The 22,963-nt window shown below is 46.7% G+C and overlaps 1 protein-coding gene across 3 annotated transcripts in view; it reads right to left on the minus strand.

Annotated features, from left to right (window-relative positions):
- fwd (phosphatidylinositol 4-kinase beta fwd) overlaps nt 1-22,963 on the minus strand; it is a 166,724-nt gene that overhangs the window by 95,732 nt on the left and 48,029 nt on the right. For all 3 annotated transcript variants that reach the window (XM_065434612.2, XM_065434611.2, XM_065434613.2), the window contains one exon: nt 2,595-2,685. In XM_065434612.2, the coding sequence (XP_065290684.2) occupies nt 2,595-2,685 (91 nt within the window). The remainder of the gene's footprint in view (nt 1-2,594; nt 2,686-22,963) is intronic.

Genomic DNA, 22,963 nt, shown 5'->3' on the forward strand with positions numbered 1-22,963 from the left:
TTTGTCGTTTCTTTATTAGGTCCTTAATTACTTGATAGAGCTTGCCTACTTGTTGCCTCCAAAGCCAGCCTAGCTATGGTTTCACTCATTACCTCTATGCCATCTTCCTCTCTCTGTTCTAAGGCTGCTTATTTGTTTGCAAGTACCAGCCTGAATTTGTCTGCTTTAAACCTTACTGCCACTAGGTTGACCTGTTTCCTCTTGCCCAATTTTACTCTTTCTCTCTTCAAATTGAGGTGAATCCTAGCCCTAACTTACCTATGATCACTGCACTTTACCCTACCTATCACTTCTACATCATGCACTATGCTGGGATCGGCAGAAAGTATGAAATCAATTTCATTTCTCGTTTCACCATTAGGGCTTTTCTTGGTCCACTTTCTGTTGTTTTGCTTCTTGAAAAAGGTGCTCATTATTCTCAGCTTATTCCTTTCTGCAAATTCTACCAGCATCCCTCCTTTAACATTCCTAGAATCAACATCGTAGTTGCCAATTGCTTGTTCACCAGCCTGCTTTTTCCCCACTTTTGCATTGAAGTTGCCCATTACTACACTGTACTGAGTTTGCCCTTTTCTCATCGATAATTCAACATCTTCATAAAACTGATCTACTTCATCATCATCGTGACTGGATGTTGGAGCGTAGGCTTGTACTACCTTTAATCTATACCTCTTATTAAATTTGATTACGACTACAGCTACCCTCTCGTTAATGCTGTAGAATTCGTCAATGTTGCCCGCTATGTCCTTATGGATTAGGAATCCTACTCCGCGTTGCTTCTTAACTGAGAGAGCTCTATAGCAGAGGACATGGCCGTTATTTAGCAATGTGTAAGCCTCACTGGTTCTAATCTGATGATATCCCAAACAATGTCTGATAGTTCCTCAAAGAGTCCGGCTAAGCTAGCCTCACTCGACAGAGTTCGGCAACTAAAGGTTGACAGGGTCAGTTTCCATTGGTGGCCTGTCCGGACCCAGAGATTATTAGCACCCTCTGCTGCGTTACAGGTCTGACCACCGCCTTGGTCAGGTGCTCCACAGCTGCTGGGGAGTGAGGGCCATGGCTTCGCCCTGCAATGGGCGTAACCAGGCTGATGATGATGATGAGGGCCATGGGTTAATTGTAGGAATCATTTGGGAGGTAGTGGCTGAATACTGCACCAGGAAGGCCAATTCCTGTTCTGGTGAGGGAGTGTCTTTGTTGAAGCTTAGTGGGCCTTCCTAATTTGGTTGAACCTGGATTAGTACAGCCCCACTCGCTTTCAGCGTCTTTTGCCGGTGTCAGGCGTCACTCCAAGCCTGCAGATGTTGTGCACTGGAGGAGGTGAATTTTCAAGCTCACCATCGTCAAATTAAAAACTTTATAGAAGGATTAGAACTTCTGACTATGACAACAGAGCATTCGACATAGCTCAGTCAGATAATCCCGTAGGCGGCAAGGCTACCTTATCGCCGACAGGTACCGCCATGACGGCCCTACAAGCCTAAAAACTTATTCGGGAAACCTATTGACGTCTCTTTTTCTGGTGCACTTGCAATACATGCAATTTAGCAGTTGCGAATACATGCTCGTGATCTACAGGAGTACAAACGGAAACCCGCGAAAACGAATATACGTACATATATACGCAGTGTGTGTGTGTGTGTGTGTACATATATATATATATATATATATATATATATATATATATATATATATATATATATATGTGCGGAAACTTTCACTCCCGAATGAATCAGAAGACTCTGCCACAGGGTTCTCTGCGACACTGAGCTCATACCGCTACTCGTGTTTAAAATAATAACATGCACGATGCGCTTGCTTCGATCACAAACGGGGGGGGGGGCATCTCAGTAGGCACATATCGGCAGCGCGCTTCAGAAATTTCTGCAACCCATTTTGCTAATCTTACGTGCCTAAAAACTTGTTTGATTTATCCACAATAGATGTGTTTTCCTGATCGCGATGGGTAACTCAATATAGAACGATTTCTAAACTGTTCTGGCCTTGTAGTTCAGGAATCTGACGTGTGCAGGCGGCCGTGAACTCTGCTAGGCAAACCATACAGGTGTGCTGACGACCTTTCACCGATGCGAATGCATGCTTTTGATCTACAGGAGTACAAATGGAAACCCAAAAAAACGAATATAAGTGCAAATGTAGAAGAAATAGATGGACGCAAAGTACTACATTTTCTTTTCTCTTTTACTTGATGACAATCTGTAAATGCGCTTAAATGCATCCATTAATGATCAGAAGAACCAACCCTAATGGCTCAGTACGTTTGTACAAAATAGTCAAAATCATTTTAGGATCCGTTTAAGTGTGTCTGCCGAATTTTCGTTTTACTGCCTTGTTGCTTTAAGAGCTATAGGGCGACACTACAGGGTAGTATGGCTTTTCACCTTTCCATAGCCATTCTCCTTTTGTTGTCTGCAGCAGAACAGTGACTCACTGCTCAACAATGCCCCATAGCATTCAATGTTGCAGTCTAGCATACATGCTCTTGAGCACCATGCAAGCCATGCATGCAATTGAGGCTTTCAAATTGCCTGGAAAGAAAATTAAGGAAAATGCCGCTCTAGTGAACCTACTTTTGAGCTCTTTTGTAGGCACTGCTTGCAGTCTAAGGCCCAAGGAGATGAGGGTCTTTATAAACTGGTTCTGCGAGGTGAGGCGAGGTGCCTGGAAGGAACAATAGAACGAGCCATGAGTTAAGCAATGACCACCCCGCAAATACCAGAACACAATCAGGCAAACTATTTCACATCTCAACCACTGTTCTTTGCCATCCTCCATATAGAATTGAAACGAGCTGCTGCATTACTGTGCAACTACTCAACCAAATGATCCAAAATCTGCTCAAACTAGCCTATATGTTGTTACACGTGGGTTTGATTGTATTCACCAGTAGCGCATGGCCTCGTTTACACTAAAAATGAGCATGATGCTGGCCCCTGCAAGTCTGTGTTGTCTAAGACCACCACGATCTATATCCATTTACGTGACATTCAGCCTTGTATTTACGCGTTTCTATAAACTTTTTATTGCTGCCTCATAACAGAAAATAATGTAACAAAGTTAGTTTTTAGCCTGTAATTTGTGAACACAAGGACTGGCTTAAAGGCACCACTGTATCTGAAGATGGCCTAGCTATGAGCTACGAACAACTCTGCTCCTTATGGGACAACTTGTGCCCACTGGCTACTATCAACTAGCACACTAGTCAACAATCCCAGCCATGTGCTACAAAGTTTGGCTGCTCCATTGCGTGGGGACGCAAGAGAACAATTACTCCATACACCGTACATAATACAGTCAAACACTTATAATAGTCCCAGATATAAGAATCGTTTATAACAACCACATTTCTTTTACCCTGCCTACTGAAACTGCTTCCAGATACAACAAACTCTTTTAAAACTGCCGTACTGCTACAATGAACACTTCAAGCTTGGTCTCAGTAAACGGTAAATGCAAAATACTGAAGCACAACCAAACTGTTCTGCGCACCCCACTCCAGTTCAACCGCAACAATAATGCGGCCTTCGAGATGAGCGAGCGACTGCCCTGTGCGCATTTAGGCAGCCACAAGGATAACTCGCTTTCAAGGCACGCCTCCAGGAAGGGACAGTACAGCACAAACAGCGTAGCATGGGGTATACCGTGGTCACACTGGTACATGCACTGGGTTGTCCTCGGAGGACATGATGGTGGCACTCTAATTTTTTAGCAATTGTCCATGCAGCACCATGTGCATTACGCCTATTCCAACAATCTGGAACAAGCATTTATTTCCTTCCGTCTCTCCCATCACATGACATGCCGCATGGTTGCTTGACAAAGTTGTTATGCTGCTGCTTGCGTACGTAACGCACACAGCACGGACTTACCATTGACGCAAGCATTCATGAGGACGCGCTGTGTAGGCAGGATGTACCAGTTGGATTTACTGTCGCGGAAATCGCTGGGATGGCTACAAATGGAGGGGACGGTGAAGGCGGCGACGACGGAAGACGTCGAGAGGTGCCGACCGACATTAGCCGAACAAGAAACATGCTTTGCTTGGTGCGAAATAAAGTTGAGTGTAGCGGCAGGAATGATCGGCTCATGCGATGTGTGAAGCAGCTCGAGGATGCCTTTCTAGGTCCAAGTGCTGCCGCAAAGAAGACCAGCCTTACGCAGTTTTTATGCACTGAATAAAATGGTAGTGCCGAAAAATGGAGCTGGTTGACATCTCTGGTATGCTGTTATTTTTTCTTTGAAACCTTTACGAAGGGCCAGTTTAGAAGCTCTTGTTGAAAAGCTGGTCAGTAGAACTCGACAGAACTCATCTCGAAGAACTCGACTTTTCGCTTCAATTTCCGCAACTTTGATTATCTCGACATTGTTTCCTGTTTTTACTACTTCCAGTTAATAAGGTATTAATATATATGCGGAATGGAACTAGCACACCAAATCATACATAGGGATTACTTTAAGGCTTGGCTTGATCTGGGATTTGGGAGCAGATAGCGACTACTAATACTAGGCTTCACTATTTTCGGTTTCAAGGAGGCCCCAGCAATGTATTAAAACCAAAATACAGTAAAGCCTCATTAATTCGGACTCGTACTCTAGTCCGGGCTACGCTGAGATGACAGCTGCTAGAGACCTCAATTAATAAATCACTAATGTGGTCTCGAGTTCAATTAAAGCTTGGAATGTCGGCAGAAATACAGAGGGACGTTCCTCCAACCAAATAGAGTCGTTTTAAGCAGGCGAACTGCATATATGCATCGCAATAAGGTGCCTCTGCCAAGTGTGCCCGTAGAAGCGCTAGCAAAGCGAGTGAAAAAGTTGGTCCCCAGAACAGGTGCTGGCTCTTGCAGCAGCGGCTTGCGTGAAAGTCAGACTAAGTGGCCGCGCCTCGTGCTGCCGTCGGATTACCTCTCTTCCACAGTGTTCCGACTTACTGTCATTTCGTAACTGCAAGCACAGCTGCCATCTTTTATTCAAGAGCTTGTGATATATTCTACGACGAGCAGGACATGACTGCATTCTGCACACGAGAGTGAAGCATTCTAGCTGGCCAGAAAAAAACTTCGGAAACTACTGCGGCATGCCACCATTCTGCGGAGGTTTCAGAAATCATGGTCTTGGCATTACGACTGCGCATCAGTCACACAAGAGCTGTAAAGTTACATTATCTATGTCGCTTCAGACAGAAAAAAATAAATGCAATGTTAGAAAACTAAAACGTAACCATGACCTGTTACCAGCAATCAAAAATGTGTAAACGACTCAGGCCATGTCGCCAGGAACGCTTGAGCAGCCGTTGTTCCCATGGTGGAAAGACACATGGTCGTTCTAAATCGTTGAAACAGGCATAATGCATATGGTGCCACACAGACAATTGCGCAAAAATGAGAGTGACGCCATCGTGGAATCTGATATCACACTGGCGCATGTTCTGCGTCATGCTGTTTATGCTGTGCATGGCACAACTGCGCCCTGGAGGTGCTGGAGATGTGCCTTGAAAACTCGTTACCATGCATGACCTTCTTCGCGGCTTCCAGAATCCGTGCGAGGTGCTCGCTCGCTCATCTTGAAGGCCATATCATAGTCACACTTGGACTGGAGTGGGGCTTGTCTTGGCATTCGCTGTAGCAGTATGGCGATTTAAAAAACGTTTATTATATCTGGAAGCAGTTTCCATAGGGAGAGTTGGAAAATTATAAATGCACTGAAACGTGGTTGTTATAACAGATGGATCATTATTTATATATTTATTTTATTTATTTACAATACTGCCAGTCTCTACTGAGACCATAGCAGGTGGGCACTATATATATGTACATATACAAACAGCATTGATCCTGTTAAGGATTAATACATGTATAATGTCAGTTTTGCATTTAAAAACAAACAATTTGCGCTGCATAATGTATACACCAAACACAAGTACATGCTAATTTTCAAAATAGGATAAAATGACAATTTAGGTATCCTATGCTGCATACACGACTACATACACAGGGTGCAAGTACACGGTGGTTTGCACGATCAATAATAGCACTAGCACACTTAAAGGGGTTGGGACACCAAATTTTGAGGCTATAAAAAGCATGTTGTAGGCTGCTTCCGTATGCAAGGACACCCAGAACGAGGTATCAGACGCTGCAAACATTTCAAAATAATTTTAATTCAGCTCCAAAAAGTCATTAAAAACTCCTTCTCGTAGTCAAGACCCATCGCTAGCGCGGCAGCTACTACGTCACAGAGGAGGAACGAAAATATTGACGTCATAGCACACCAGCACAAAAACGTGACGTATGATGAGTAGCGATGAAATGCCGATTACGGAGCCTGCTGAGCCGAGCGACCGAGCATAGCCTCCACTATGACCGAGCTACAGGCATATAGAAATCCTTTCTTAATGCAAAGAAGGGGTAAGGCGTGCAGACACGGACACAGGAGGAGAGAAGTGGACAACACGAACGCCGCACAGCGGCCCGCGAATGGCAAACTGCGTGCGGCGAGTTGCCGTGCCGACGGGCCTTTGCACGTTTTAGTGTAAAACAGTAGCCGGCCGACTCCGAAAGGGACCAGGATATGCGGCGTTCGTGTTGTCCGCTTCTCTCCTCGCATAGTCGCATAGTTCAGCAGCTCAGAGCGGTCTCTCCTTCGCTTGGCCTTTCTCAATGTGAAGGCCCGTCCACGTTACCGGCACGGAAACTCGCCGCACGCCGTTTGCCGTTCGCGGGCCCCCGTGCGACAGCGGTTTTGCTCGCGAACGGCGAGATTTCCTAGCTGTAGAGAGCAGGGGCCCGGGACCCATTTGCAGCCGTACGGCGAAGCGGCCAATCAGCGTCCGAGGAGTGGTCACTCTGTGCACCGGCGGCAGCTTCACCGCCTCTGATCGTTCGGCGCCGCCGATGTCGTGGCTAGGCCTTTTCCAGTTCACTTCGAAGCTAAAGCTTACGGCGCTTCGGAATGAATCACTGACCCTCACAAGCCGCAATATTTTCTTACCGTTGTTGTCGCTCTTCGCAATAATTATAATAATCGCGACATGCACTTCGAATCGCCAGTTGACCTCTGCTGGCAGAGCACGCGTATGCGCGAGCAGACGACGCAGCATAGTTTTACGTCACCATTTTTTGTGGCCCACGTGACCAAGCCATGTTGCGTTTCCTTCTCTGTGACGTCATAGCATCCCCCGGAGCCCAGAAACCGAAACCGAAATCGCTCGGTATAATAATGCTATTATTAAATTATTTATCGGATATATATGAATCCCGCTGTGTGTATCGTGCTCCCTGAAGCATGACGCAGCGTTTGAATCAACAAACGCATGAACGAAAATTTTGATGTCTCCATCCCTTTAACCTGCTAGGAAAATTTTTTCAAATTTTAATTCAAAATGAGACAGTGACTCTGTGTTAGTGGTGAGAGGCGATAACTTATTCCATTCATGGATGGCAACTGGAAAAGAGGAATATTTAAACAAATTATTATTACATTTATATTCCACTAAGGTGTTTGTGCCTGGTAGGTCGTGTTTGTGAATAAGAAACGTAATTTGAAATGTCAATTCTGAAATAATTATGCAGGAGTTGATAAAGAAATTTCAAACGTGCCTGTTTCGCTCGTGCTTCGAGCGTAAGGAGCCCAGAAATTGCTAGAAGGTTAGAGGGAGAGTCCTCCCGTCTAAATTTGTTATGGATAAATCGAATGGCCTTCCTTTGTACTGTTTCTATTTTCTTTATGTTAGTCTGGGTATGAGGAAACCATACAGTGTTTCTGTATTCGAGGATCGGCCTAACAAATGTAATGTATGCTAGGAGTTTTGTTGATAAGGGTGCGAGTTGAAGTGATCTGCGAAGGAAATAACTTTTGCATAGCATATGAAGTAATGTGGTGAATATGCTCGTCCCACCTTAGGTCTGACGTTATTGTTAAGCCTAGATATTTATATTTTTGTACTTTAGTCACAGCTGTACCATTTATGGTGTAGCAAAAGTCTGAAGGTTCTTTTTTCCTCGTTATAGTCATGCATGCTGATTTTTTTACATTGATTATCACCTGCCAGTCTGAGCACCATTCTGTAATACTACTAAGTGATTTGTTACGAGAGTAGTGATCTTGATCATCTTTAATTTCTCTAAGAATGATACAGTCATCCACGAATAACTTTATTTTACAGTCTATGTTAGTGGTTATATCATTAATATACACGAGAAATAACAAGGGCCCAAGCACGGAGCCCTGGGACACTCCTGACGTGACTGGTGCTACATCTGATGATGTATGTTCGAAAATAACAAACTGACACCTATTATACAAATACCCACAAACCCAAGCAACAATTTCTCTGCCCCCGATAATGCTTTTTAGTTTGTTTATTAGTTTGGTGTGACAAACACAATCAAACGCTTGAGAAAAATCAAGTAGGATTATGTTCGTTTGGCCGCGATTGTCAATACCCAGCGCGAGATCGTGTACGACTTCTATTAATTGAGTTATGGTCGATAAACCCCTGCGAAAACCACGTTGGTTAGGGGACAGGATGCCTTCGTTATCAAAAAAAAAATAGATGTTTTAGAATTATATGTTCGAGTAGTTTGCATGCCGTGCTCGTTAACGATATTGGTCTGAAGTTTGATTCAATGGATTTATCTCCTGACTTGTAGATCGGAATAATTTTAGCTATTTTCCAATCTTTGGGTAGTATGATGTTGATGGGGATTTACGGAAAATAAGGCCAAGGTATCTGCTGCACCCCTGTGCGTACCTTTTAAGAAATTGGTTGGGTATATAGTCCGAACCACATGCTTTTTTAGTGTCCAGCGCAAGAAGAAGGTAAAGAACACCAGCGTTTGTGATAACGAGTAGGTCGATAGTGGAAACAGTCCGTGGAACTATGTCCGGCATGACGCCATTATCGTTTGTGGAGAGTGAACGAAAGAATTGGTACTACCGTATAGTGCGGAATATAGGTCGAGGTTTTTTCCAAAAAAATGGCTGTGGCTTAGCTAAGGTTAAGCCCAGGATACGAAGCATACTAGCCTTTATTTTAGTAGTTGAACCACTGTTTAGCCTGGTGAACTGCTGTTGCTTGGCTATATTTGGTTCGGCTAGACGAAGAAACAACTCATGCGTTACTCTGCTTCGCCTTCAAGAGTGGAACGCGACAGCGTTCCTGTCGACCCGCCAAGGGGTGTAAGACAATGGGCTACGGCGCAGCGACTACGCGCCCCGCATTGGACGCGGTGAGTGTCGAGCAACGCAGCGTTCGGCGCGGCAACGAAATGTGCGCCTGAGCAAGCGACGCACACCTGAGCCTTAGAAACAGCTCGTTTCTAAGGCAACACCGCATTCACTAGAGGCGCTTTTGTACCGCTTTGAAGCATCGTACTCGTGGCTCAGTGGTAGCGTCTCCGTCTCACACTCCGGAGACCCTGGTTCGATTCCCATCCAGCCCATCTTGCAAGCGTTGAGCCAAAGCCACCTAGAAACAGTCTCTGTAGCACGCCGCAACCTTCACTTCTCATTCCAACGAGCAGCTCTGTCTCCAGGAGGCATCTCACCTCGTGAATGTCTAGCAGAGGCAAGCGCAGCTGCTTATATACCGCCGCGACGCCGCGAGCGACGGCGCGAGTTGGAGCCCCGTTTCTCCTCTGTCGTGACGTCATGGTGTCACGTGGTATTGAAGGTGACACCGCCGCGCCTGAGGAGCTGGGTTGAGCTCTCGTAATATGCTTCGCATAAAATATTACTAAAAGGTCACCCCTCGACTTATATACCGGCCCTTAGCACAACATGAATAGTCGTATGGCAACATGTAGGAGTGCAGACCTTTCGGCATCCGCATCGTTATCGCCTCCTTGGTGACCGACGCGGCCTACGCAGCTGGACCAACGCTATCTTCCCTTTTGTGCAGCGATCATTCCTGGCGTAGCTAAATTTCCTGACAACCCGCAAAATGAGTACGAGTACTCGATGTCAGTTCACCACGGCGTTCAAGAAGAAAGTAATCGAATATGCTGAAATGCATGGGAACATGTCTGCCCAGCGGCTATTCGGCGTGTCGGAAAAAAGCGTCCGGTACTGGCGAACACAGAAAGTCAAGCTGTCTGCCTGCAAGGCACGGAAGACGTCCTTTCGCAGGCGCCGCGCGGTGCACCCGGAGCTCGAAGACAAGGTGTCGGATTTCATCCGCGACCATCATGCCAGATCATTGCCAGTGACAGCGGAACTCATGCGCATCAAAGCTATTGAGATTGCCCGAGAATCTGGACTGCCCAAGGAACAATTCAAGGGCTCCATTTATTGGGTTCGTCGCTTCATGCAACGCAAGGGATTTGCACTTCGACGGCGCACATCAATCTGCCAGAAGCTGCCAGAGGCATACGAGGACAAGCTGGTCGAATTCCAGCGCTATGTTATCCGTCTCCGGCAGCAGCATGGCTACATGTTGGGACAGATCGGCATCGCTGATGAAACGCCGGTGTGGTTCGACATGCCGTCGCCCACCACAGTGTGCAAACGCGGCGCAAAAGAAGTCAAGCTTCTTTCTACGGGGAATGAGCATTCGCGCTTCACGGTGATGCTCACGTGTACTGCAGACGGCGGAAAGCTGCCTCCGTACATAATATTCAAGAGGAAGGCGCTGCCGAAACAGGTTTTCCCGCGGGATGTTGTCGTTCGCGTGAATGAAAAGGGCTATATGGGCGAGGCCCTCATGCTCAATTGGATTAAGACCGTCTGGAATCGGCGACCCGGCGCACTCCTGCGGTGTCCGAGCATGCTCGTCTTGGATGCCTTTCGCGGGCACTTGACAGCAGGTGTGAAGCAGGCACTCTGCGACGGGAGGACGGAACTCGCCGTCATTCTGGGAGGCATGACCTCAACCCTTCTGCCACTGGACGTCGTGCTCAACAAGCCCTTTGAAGACCGTGTCCGTGAAGAATATAATCAGTGGATGGCCGGCGACAACTCGACGACTCCAACCCGCCTTCTGCGCAGGCCGCCTCTCGCCACTGTGGCCACATGGGTGTTGCAGGCTTGGTGCTCGCTGCCCGACGATATGGTGGTGCGGGCATTCAAGAAGTGTTGCATTAGCAACTCCTTGGACAGCACCGAGGATGACATGTTGTGGGACGCAGCCAGCGAAAAGCAGTCGTCTTCGGACAAGAGTTCAGACAGCTCAGACGAATGAGCAGGTGACGACTCTGGCGGCACCACTAAATAAAACAAAGTTTTGTGCCTTATAATTTTTATGTTGACTTCTTTGCTTCAATGTAAGGGGGTCGACCTATATTCCGCCTCGACCTATATTCCGCATTATACAGTATCTGTTGGCTTTATCCGCTTTTTCACTTGACAAGAGCTGAGTTGTGAGTGTTTTTTTTTTTTTTTTGCGAAAGTGGTTCCAGAATCTATGGGGGTTGTTCTTTATAAAGCTGGGGAGTGCAGTGTTGGAGTAGTGGTGTTTCTCTTCTTTGGATATCTGTTTAAAATATTTTGCTGCAAGCGCTAGCCTAGGAGTCTTAGATGGGGTATTGCCTGTTGCCTTGCTAGCTTTGCGTAACCTTTTGAGTTGGCGTTTTGCATGTATTACTTCCCGAGTAACACATGGGTTATTTTTCAAATGTTTTTTTTTTCGATTTAACAGGAATAAAATGTGTTACACAGTGGGACACTATGTCTTTAAGACGCATCCAGACAACATTTACTTTAGTCAAAGGATCTGAGGCCAATGCCGAAAACTCTTGGAATTCGTGAGCTAAATAGGTTTGTAGGTGGGCGTCGTCTGCTTTGTTGAAATTGATTATAGCTTGGGCTGCGGTTTGCACTCATATCTTGCAATTTAGAGGCAAGATACACATCGGAATATTGTGATCAAATATTCCTTCTATTATTTCTACCTTCCCTAGTTCTAAGAGAAAGTACTACAGTCAACGACCGATTTTTCGGAATCTCTAGGGAACGTAAAAACGTCAGAAAATTCAGGCAGTCCGAAAAAATGAATGCATGCAAAAACACTCACTTTTTTTCTTTTTCTCGGATCTAGAGGTAAAGGGCGAAGTACCAGGCTTCCGAAACCTTGCCAAAGCATCAGTGAAGTGGCTATAAGAGGCATTCAAAAACTCTGTATGCAGCCGACGGCCGGTTTATTATGTACAGCATAGACCATTTATAACGTAACCGCCTATAGTGCGGGACCGCATATAATGCGGCTTTATGTGACCACCAGTACGCCTCCCATAGAGTTTAATGTGTCAGCGTACCGCTTAGTGCGCGGTCGCGCACAACAGAAGACTGGGTATAGTGCGGTTTCTCCGAAGAGAAGGGAGCGCACCCCCCGGCACTACAATGCCCGCACCCTCTACAAAAAGGGAGAAGAAAGCCACGAAACCCATCGCAAGAGGGGAGAAAATTAGAGGAGAGAGAGACTGTACAGCGTGCGAAGAAAGAAGCGCAACTAGCGGCCTTATCTTTTGCTTTTCTTTGTGCAGCGCCGCGAGGGCGGGGCCGAGCCAGACCGAGCACCCGCGCCGCCGTCGTAACCGGGTGGGTCCCACTCAGTGGGAAAGAAGGGGAAACGTTGGGGAAGTCCATTTGCTGGGGGTGGCCGGTTGACAGGCTGGCTTTGCACATGCGCCACTCTTCTGCCTTTTCTCCTGTGTGGGTGCACGCAAGTCGTTTTGTGATACCGAAGTGTGCTGCCAGCGTCGTAGGCCTAGCTACCGGAAAACGTGTTTCCTTCTCTTGCGTTTGTGTCGTGCTGGGCTAAGTTGCCATGGCGCCTGATTCTTTCAACTCAAGAAAACGGCAAGCTTTATCCCTGGAGACGAAGCAAAGTATTATAAAAGACGTCGAAAGTGGCCTAAAGAAGGTTTCCGTCACGCAGAAGTACGGCATCACCGACACAACAGTGTCGGCAATTTGGAAGAACAGGGACAAGGTGCAACAGCAACTGCAAGAAAATTGTGGATCACTAGAAAGGAAGCGGATACGTCCATCAAAGTATGAAGATGTCGACGCCGCTTTATTCAAGTGGTTCTGCGAGGTGCGAGCCCAGAATGTGCCCGTGAGTGGTCCGATTCTACAAGCAAACGCCAGGTCATTTGCAAACTTGTAGGGCCACAATAGTTTCAACCCATTAAATGGGTGGATTCAGCGATTTAAGGACTGGCACGGAATAAGCTGCCGTGTTATCTCCGGGGAGAGCGCACAAGTTGATGATGCTACTGTTCAGGCCTGGCTCAGTATAAACATGGAGACCATGCTGGCGAAGTACGCGGAGCGGGACATTTACAATGCGGATGAGGCTGGCATGTTTTACAATTTGCTCCCAAACCGCACACTCGCACTGTCCCACGAACGCTGCTCCGGTAGAAAGGCTTCGAAGGAGCGGTTTACCGTTCTCTTCTGCACCAATATGGATGGCAGCAAAGAGAGGCGATTATTTGTGATCGGAAGGTCGGCGTGGCCGCGCTGTTTCAAAAAAAGAGTGCCTGCCGATTACATATAAGGCTAACAGAAAGTCATGGATGACTCGGGAGCTATTTGCAACTTGGCTTAAAAAATTTGACGAGGACATGGTGTCAGAAAAGCGACAAGTTGTCCTAGTTCTTGACAACTGCAGTGCCCATCATGTAAGTTTAAAGCTCAGTGCAGTGAGCCTCAAGTTCTTGCCCGCAAATACCACAGCCAAGAGCCAGCCGATGGACCAAGGCGTTATTGCTGCAGTGAAAGCGCATTATAAAAGACGCATCTGCGAAAGAGTGCTGATTAACCTTCAGCGAGACGAAGCAATGAAGGTAAACCTGCGGAGTGCTATCGACATGATCACGGCATCTTGGTGGCAGATAAAAGCATCAACCATCACCAAGTGTTTCGCAAAGGCGGGGTTTGTGCGCAATGCCGTGGTCAGCGATCCTGATGTGAGGAGCGACAATAGCCACCGCGGCGACGATGTCGACGAAGTCCTCAACGCGGATGATGTGTGCTCGGATCTGGTGAAAAAGAACATTGTGAACAGGCTTCGTGAACGAGGATTGCGATGACTTTGTCTGCGAAGAAGCAGACTCAGACGAAGCAATTGTAGCAGCAATGCGTGATCGCGATGACAGTGTATCGGACGATGACGACGATGAAGGAGACAGCACACCGGAACTTTCGCACAGAGATGCACTGGATTACATAAGCAAGCTCAGGGTGTACTGCGCGCAGAAGGGCTTGAGCGAGAAAGCTTCCCAGCGTCTGATAGCTGTTGAAGATGAGATGGTGCATAATGTGGTGAAGGCTCAGCGCCAGACGAAGATAACGGCATTTTTTCATTGATGAAGAAAAATAAAACGTTTTGTTTAGTGTCCAATTCTGGTGCTTTACTGCGTGTTAAGTTGTAAAATACATAATAAAAGGTGGGTTGATCATATTTGCATGTGAATAAGAGTCTAAAGATGGCGCATTTGATATAGTGCAGTACCGCTTATAATGCGGATTTTCCCGACTCCCGCGACCTACGTTATAAGCGGTCCATGCTGTACATGTGCATCGTTGGACTGCCGGTGTTATTGCTGCAGTGGCTTGAAGAACTTGATTGTCGTTTGGACGGCGTTCCGGTTGCATGCGATCATATTCGCCTCGATCTGAGGAAGGATCATGTCAGCACTGTACACCGATGAAAGAGTCAACAGTGCTCGCGTCAACTCGGCGCTTGTAGGCGGCGCAGGCATTGGCTCCTTATTTTCAACATCGGAGTCTTCTGAATCCGCCACAACCTGACGGACTATTTCCTCGTCAGTCAGTTGTGCGCAGAAGTCGAGCTCGTTGTCAGCATCAACAGACTGTCAACAACAAACCGATGGTACTGCTTTTTGCGCTTCGATGCCATCGGCGAGGACGACGAAGACGGAGTGGGGGCCATCAAAGGCGAGCGAAATCCTCAAGCTGCGAACAGTGGAGTTCGCTGACGAGCGATGAAGCACCTAGGCCTAGCGTCGCAGAGCACACTTGACACAAGAGCACAACCACACACCATGCTCGCCAAAACGTGGCCTGCGCATGCCTGCGCAAACAAACAAAATAGCGCCGCTCCAGAAACTCCACCGGAGGCGGAAGTGCAGCAATGAACACAGCCAGCATGGCCAGTCCTAATCGGTGTGTGATGGCTAGATTCGGCTAGTTGTGGTTCAAAGCGGTGATATGCTTCGGCTGCAAATCGAATTTCTTCACAAGGGCACTGCGCGAGGAGCCAAAGGACCTTTCGTCGCGTCAAAAAGTCAGAAAAATTGGATGGCGGGGGGTTCCAGCGTCTGAAACTTCAGATGTCCTTATACATTGATTCTATGAGGCTCGTGACGGTGCCACGAGGACGTCCGAAATATCAGGCATGTCTGAAAATTTGGGCGTCCGAAAATTCAGTCGTTGACTGTACTTAGCAAGATCAGGTCAAGTATGCTCTGAGACTCGTTTTGCACCCTTGTGGGGCATTCCACAATTTGGCGAAAGTTAAAATTTAACATCATATCGAGAAGGGCTTCTGAAGCCTTTGTTGTGTACTGCATGGTAGACCAGTTAAGGTCGGCAAGGTTAAAATCACTCATAAGAATAACACGACAATTTCAAGCATGTTGTTGCAAATATTCTTGTATGGCAATTATGCATTCGTGTCCACATACGGGGCTTTGATACAGGCAGTCAACAACTATAGTTGTGCCTTTAGTGTTAATTTCACAAAAGATTGCCTCAGCATCAGCTACCTCTGGAAGAATGACCAGTGGGATTATTTCTTTATTGCTAATGCCACGCCTCCACCACGTGATTGCCTATCTTTCCGAACCAGTAGTACTAGTTTGGGGGAGTGACTTCATGATTTGAGACAGACGATGATAACCATGTTTCGGTGACTGCCACTATATCTGGTTCACGATCGAGCAGTAAGTTTTCGAATGGTTGCACCTTATTTAAGATACTTCAAGCGTTTACGTTTAACAACGTTATTTTTTCTTGCACTGGTATTGGCGTGTTGCCGGACGGTTTACTTCGTTTTTTTCTTTTTTCCACGTTCGCATTCTTTTTTTTGCTCTATTTTGTCGTGCTTCTTTATTTCTACCCTGTCATTCTTTTCGTCATCCCAGATGAAAACACTGTTGTTAATGAATAGTTTGTGGTACGCTAACGACACCTTGTCTTTATTTTCGCAGTTTGGCTTTGCACTGTCCCAGAGTTTCTTTCGGGTCTCTCTAACTTTTCGCGAAAAATCTTCCCCTATCGAGAGATCCGATGTCTTTAGTTTAAAGCCGTTTTTTAGTATGACACTTTTATCTCTTGCGTCTAGTAATTCAATTATCACTGGCCTCGTGTATTGTTTGGTCCTCGTCTTCCTAAGCGATGTATGCGCTCAATGGCCACAGGTTCGAGTTCAAGAATTTTTGCGATTATTTCCTTGTTTACGGCCTCTTCTTGCGCTTCGCTTGTTTCTTCTTCCATTTCTGGTAGGCCATAAACAATTAGGTTTGACCTCCTGCTACGCTTTTATCTGGGTTTGTTATAAGTGGGTTCAACTGTACTCATATAGCAACCACTTTTCGTGGAACTATTGAGTTTGTTATGTACGAGTTCAACTGTATCAGCATAAATCCATAGGAAAACAAGTCTAAAGTGATTAGAATGTACTGTTCCAGTTCAAGGGTTGACTGCATCTGCAGTAGTGGCGTAATTTCAAAAATGTACAATCGCAGTCAAAAATATGTGGCCTACAGATACAGGCGCAGTGCTACTATCTCCATCGGGTGCCTGCTTTAAGGGTGCACCGAGTGGCGCCGATTTTCGCTCTCACTCTCGTGTGCAGCTAAATCACGTGCTTGGTAAATTTCAAGTGCGGCATTAGGCTGGTTCACAGCTGATGGCCAGGGCACAGGAGGGTGCTTCCATTTTGCTTCTTTTGCCGTGCTGCCATAGTTCTTGGCACGGCAGCAGCGGATGGCTGTCAGGCACGGCTGACAGGTTCGAACAGTTTCTGCAATGTGAGCCTAGTAACACTTTAGCCTTAAACGAGAATGTAACATTAGTCAGGATGGGCGTTGACACAAACAAAGTTTTGGTGGCTCTTTGATTGCTACTCCTACACTCTTAAACAACACTACACAACACCCTTTGGGTCATATCTTGCCACACAACAATAAACATCATCTGTCTTGCTTGCGTTTCCTTTTTTGACAACGCTGCGCTCGCTACTTTCTTGTTGAGAATGCTTTGTCATGCTGATAACGCGCATGCTGTTCATGACTTGGAAGTACCGGGCTCCAGCGTTAAAGAAAGAAGAGAGAGAGAGAGAAAGAAGTTTAATGACACGAAATGCCGAGAGGTCGGCCTGAGGTATATTCCTCTAGCCAGCTACTCGGCATTGGGGGAAGGGGAAGAGGGAAAGAAAGAGGGAAGAAAGAGGTGCATGATGGGTGACGATGACGATAGAAGGAAGATGTAGAACATATGGCAAGCAGTTTGGCATGCTCAAAGTCTGCAGTCCAGGCCCGTAATTTTTAAAAAGTTCAGTAATGCCTTGATGGCCTTGAAACTAGACTGAGCGTCTGGCCAAGAACCTAAAATAACATCCTCCGACAACGGTGCGCTGTCGAGACGCGTAAGGTCCTTGACCAACCTATCACGCTCTTCCACAAACTTAGGGCAGTCACAAAGCACATGACCTATAGTCTCAGTCACATTGCACACCTCACAATGTGGAGACTCGGTGCGTCGCATGAGGTGCACGTATACGCGCGTAAACGCTACCCCCAGCCTTAGTCTGTGCAGAAGACTGGCACAGCTTCGTTGAATTAAAGAAAGGAAATGCGGACAAGACAGATGATTATTGTTGTTTGGCAAGATATGACCAAAAGGGTGTAGTTTTGTTTAGGAGTGTATGCATAATTTCCTTCGCATGGCGTCTTTCATTGAGAGCCTATATGCACGTATGATGTTCGTTCAAACGCCAGGCACGAAAGCGTGGCACGCAGTCGCGAGGCGCCCGTAGACACGAAGCGTGAAACCAGATTGGACACTGCCAGGCATACGTTTCCTGCGCTTAGTCGAACGGCCAAACGTGTGCCTGCCGAAGTCGGTGCATGTATGCAAGAGATGTGAGCTGGCGCGGGAAGGAGGCAAGCACGCACTGACGAACCCTCTTTTCAACTTGCCGTCAGCTGAGAAACAGTCGAACGCCGCACTTGAAATTTATCACGAGAGTGAAGGCGAAGATTGGCATCACTCGGTGCACCCTCAAAGCAAGTGCCCAATGGAGATAGCAGTGCCGCCCGCAGTGTGGCCCCGCAGCCGTGGGCCGTGTATTTTTGACCGCGATTGTACATTTAGGACTACACCTTGCTTACACAGTAGCTACGGAAAAATTGCAAATCACGTTTCCAGGTAATTCACACAAAAAACGGTGACAGAACCCTTTTCATGACGACTGTCAACGGTATAATACATTTATACAGTGAAACCTCATTAAACTGTAGTTAGCCGGAGCTCAGAAAAAGTATGTACTAAATGGTAGTACTGCTTAACCCTTTGAGGGTTGATGCCGTAAATATACGGCGCCGCAAACAGGTCCGAAAATGGTCGACGGCGTATATTTACGGCCCCGTCTGTACGTTCAAAATGCGCGCTAATTTCCTAACTTTTTCTTGCCTGGCATGTGCTGCCACTATGTGAGAATACATGGAATTTTTTTCTCGCGTCTCTCTCTTTCGGTTTTCCTTGTATAGTTCTTTTTTTGCTCCGGAACGTCTACTACCGCTCGCGCATTGGCGCCCTCGCGGCGCGCGGCGGTTAGTTTTGGTTTTGTTCCGCATGCGGTTTCGGCTTCTTTCGCTCACAAAACTGATGGCCATCTCGTTTTTATCACTCAAAAGGTGACCACCTGTTACTCGCTCGTTTGTTGCTCACAGGGGTCCACATACGAAGGATGCCGCCGTGCATGCGTTTCCTTTTTTGGCACTTTATTCAGATGTTTCCTCCCACGGCTGCTCAGGGAAGCAGTACCCAGAGGAGGTGCCACGTCTGCGCCAACACCACTCGGCAGCAAAAATATCGCAAGGACACAAGCCACTCTGTGTGGAGCCATGCTTCAAGGACTACCACACGCTGAAGAAATATTAGTGCAAGAGGAACATTTGCAACTTGCGAAAAATTTTCGTGTGCGCAATCTTGTGCAGTTTTCTCGTGTGGACATTGTATATGACAATGCACCAATTTGTTTTTAATTCTTATAAATTTATTTGCTATTTTTTGTTGTTTTTCATGAATAAACAGTACATATATGCCAACGCAAAACATTTTTTCTCACTTTAGGGTCACCCTAGAAAAATTACGGTAAATTTTTTTCGAAATAGGTCTCTCTGAAGAATTTAAATGTGCAATAAAAATAATCAACCCTGGGTGGTCGCATATGGCGATAAAAATCGACCCTCAAAGGGTTAACCGAAATAGCATGAGATCGCCCACTAACCTGTCAAAAACGGAACTTGGAGAGAGTGCGATGAAAGGGGAAAGAAACACGAAGTAATTATTAACTTCGCGCGACAAAAGTTATTTTCGTTTGATGCTGCGGCAGCCTAACAGCGATGACCGTGGACCCAAACTTACTGAGCTTGCGAGCCAGCTTTTCAGCCAGCCCCCTCTTCTTGGCAAACACTTGCATGGCAGATTCCTCGTTGGTGTTGCATATTCTCCGTGCACGGGCGCGGTAGGGCTACAGATGTCATGGGGCACCTTTTTCAATGGGGGGTGCTGTTCTCGTCGCGACGACTGCATTCGTGAGGCTGACGTAACGTGCAGCATCTGCCACTGTTGGGCCTGAATCACCCGTGCTGTCGCTTTTCTTGTTGTCCCCATCACTATCGCCAGGCGACACTTCGGCAACATCAGAGGCAACAATGGCGAAAAGTCGAACCTCGTAGCCGACATCTCTTCGCGGTCACAGCAGCACTGCCGAGGAACTGCTTTGCATTCTAAATGCCACACACCGTAGTCAGCAGTAGATCCCTGTCGCGTGCCAGTGCCAACTTCTTCGTGTCACGTTCGATAGCACGAACGATGTCTAATTTTTCTTCTATGCCGATTGCCCAGCATCTTTTTTATCCAAGCTTCGGCATGACGCAAGTCCTTGTTTGCACGTCACCACCGACGCCACTACTATACTACAATGCTGTCTGGCACAGTGCCGAAATGATGTTGATGTTGATGTGGCTTCACGCACAAACGCACAGGGCGCTTGGGGGACGTTGTTCTGATCCATGGTTCCAATCCCTGAGGCTTGTTGTTCTGCTGGGTGACCCAATGGAGACGACGCACTGCCATGTTTACGCGATGAAAAGTGGAAACACTATGTGTCAACTTATACGTATGCAATAAGCTGGTATGGCTTATGTGGATACAGAACACATTATGTTCAATGGCCGCTGAGTCGGGGATTTGAGTTAACTACTTTTAAAATGAAACTAATGTTTAAGCGCATACGCCTTAACGAGGTTTTACAGGGTGTCTACCAAGTTGACATTTCCAAATTCCCAGAGTTTTCCAGGTTTTCCCTGAGTGCCTTTACAAAATTCCCTGAGTAAAACAGAACTTTGTTTTATGTCAAGACCGGCTTACACCATGTTGCCCAATGCTATCACTCTCTAGTAAGCATGTTAAAAAATAAAAATGACTTAATCCAGTTTGAATAGTAAGGAGTAGTGCTTATATTATTCAAAAAAGAAAACAGAAGGAAGGGGTTAGTAAACTGCACAGTGAATAAAATGCCTTCGAAAAGAATGGTAAAACCCACTGCGAATCGAGTTGAACATTCTCAAATACGAATAAGAAGGGGACGCATACCGAATGAAATATTTTCAAATATTAACTATTTCTATCGACTGATCACAAGCTCATTGGTGTGAGGCCCGAACTTTGTCACAAATGAGATTCTCTCTTGACAGCTGGTAATTAAGTCAACCTGAACTGTCCTGACATACTCTCAGCCCCTGCACAATGCCTCAGTGTTGCATTTCACTGATTTAAAGATTTTATTTAGGTTTGGCTGAGGGACGCCTGCATCTCAGCGTCATCCAACACTGTTTTTTTTGAGCTCAAGCTAGCATAAGTGGCAGCACACTTCCTTTCCCGTTCAGTCCTCAATGTTTAAGTCGTTTTTGTTCTCATTGTCCTTCCGCTGCATGTTTGCCCCACGGACCATTTGAAGCATCCTCTTGGCTAGTTGTACAGTCAACGTCCGATTTTTCGCACTCCCTAGGGGCCACAAAGATGTCCGAAAAACTGCGCATTTCGAAAAATGGAGAATGGAAAGAAATTGAATGCGCATCTTTTACTGATCTTGAGGGCTCGAAATTGCAACAGACACATCCGAAAAAGCGCTGAAGGACTGCTAGTACGCTTATTAGGCATATTGGTGCTCGTACTGTGACATGAGGTGGCGGGTGCACGCGTGTATAATTAATAATATAATAATATTTGGGGTTTTACGTGCCAAAACCACTTTCTGATTATGAGGCACGCCGTAGTGGAGGACTCCGGAAATTTTGACCACCTGGGGTTCTTTAACGTGCACCTAAATCTAAGCACACGGGTGTTTTCGCATTTCGCCTCCATCGAAATGCGGCCGCCGTGGCCGGGATTCGAACCCGCGACCTCGTGCTCAGCAGCCCAACACCATAGCCACTGAGCAACCACGGCGGGTGCGTGTATAATTAAGGAATACGTACTGTGTCCCGTGACAATTGCCCCTTCCTACGCTTATGTTTCACCGCGTAACATTACTGAGGCAAAGCTGGCTTTCAGGACCCAGCATTATGCAACGCGCCGTGCTTTCTGAGCTCTGAAGCCAATCGCCAGGACCAGAAAGGCGGAGTCGGTGCCATTGCTGACAGCAGCGAATCCTTTCAATAAAAAACGTGGCCCCAAATGGTAAGAAACTTAATAGCAAACGGCGAAGCAGCTATGCCTGGCATTTCTGCGGTGATGGCTACGGCTGCCAGCGGATCTGCATGACAGTGCCGGTTCGAGGCGGCGAGATATTCAAAATCGAAGGTGGTAGCTTTGACTAATTGCTTTTCGGACCTGCGGTCACGGCAAAAGGTCCGGACAATCGGACAGCGAAAGGTTCTTGCGTCCAAAATTTCAGACGTTCTTATACATTGACCCTGTGGTATACGTGGTAGTGCCGCGAAGCCGTCGGACGTCTGGAAGTCGGTCAAGGACTGTAAAATGGCAAGTCCACCACCCGTCGACACAGCGTCAACGACGATTCATTACGATTCCTCTCTGTTTTACTCCAGCCAGCTAGCGTTATCGCGACCTTCGTTCACTTTCGATAAAATTACAACAAATTTTCCGTGATAGAAGCGAAAATTCCCCGAGTTCTCCCAAAGTATTTCCAGACTATTCAAAATCCCTGAGAATTCCCAGTTTTCCCGGTTGGTAGGCACCCTGTTTTACTGTAATTGAATGAGTATAGCGACACAACATATCTCCACCGTTTCAACGGGTCATGTATGGGGCATGTGATGCAGTGGGGGTGCTGGTTCACATTTCCCTAAGAACACTCTGCGATCTAGCACCGCCACTGCAAAGCCTGCGTGTGGCCTCCGAAATGCATAGCATGCCGCTGCATGCAAACGCAGAAAAATGCGGCATGCGGCAACCGGGCTCCTCTCTCACTCATGATGATGATGCAATTCGGTTTCAACCTTCGCAACGGGCAGGCATGTCAACTGCATGCCTCAGCCATGGAAAAAAATAAAAGAAAGGAAAAGGAAAAGAAATATTTTCTGGGCATGCTACACCATCTAGTGGCATCTATTCCGCACATGGTTTCTGAGACGACAAGCTTGGTGCACCGGTGCCTGCGAATGTCAAGTGTAGACTGAGAATTGTTCCCTCACTTATCAGACACTGGCACTTGCACAGT

Source organism: Dermacentor albipictus, chromosome 5, assembly GCF_038994185.2.
Source record: "Dermacentor albipictus isolate Rhodes 1998 colony chromosome 5, USDA_Dalb.pri_finalv2, whole genome shotgun sequence".
NCBI lineage: Eukaryota > Metazoa > Arthropoda > Arachnida > Ixodida > Ixodidae > Dermacentor > Dermacentor albipictus.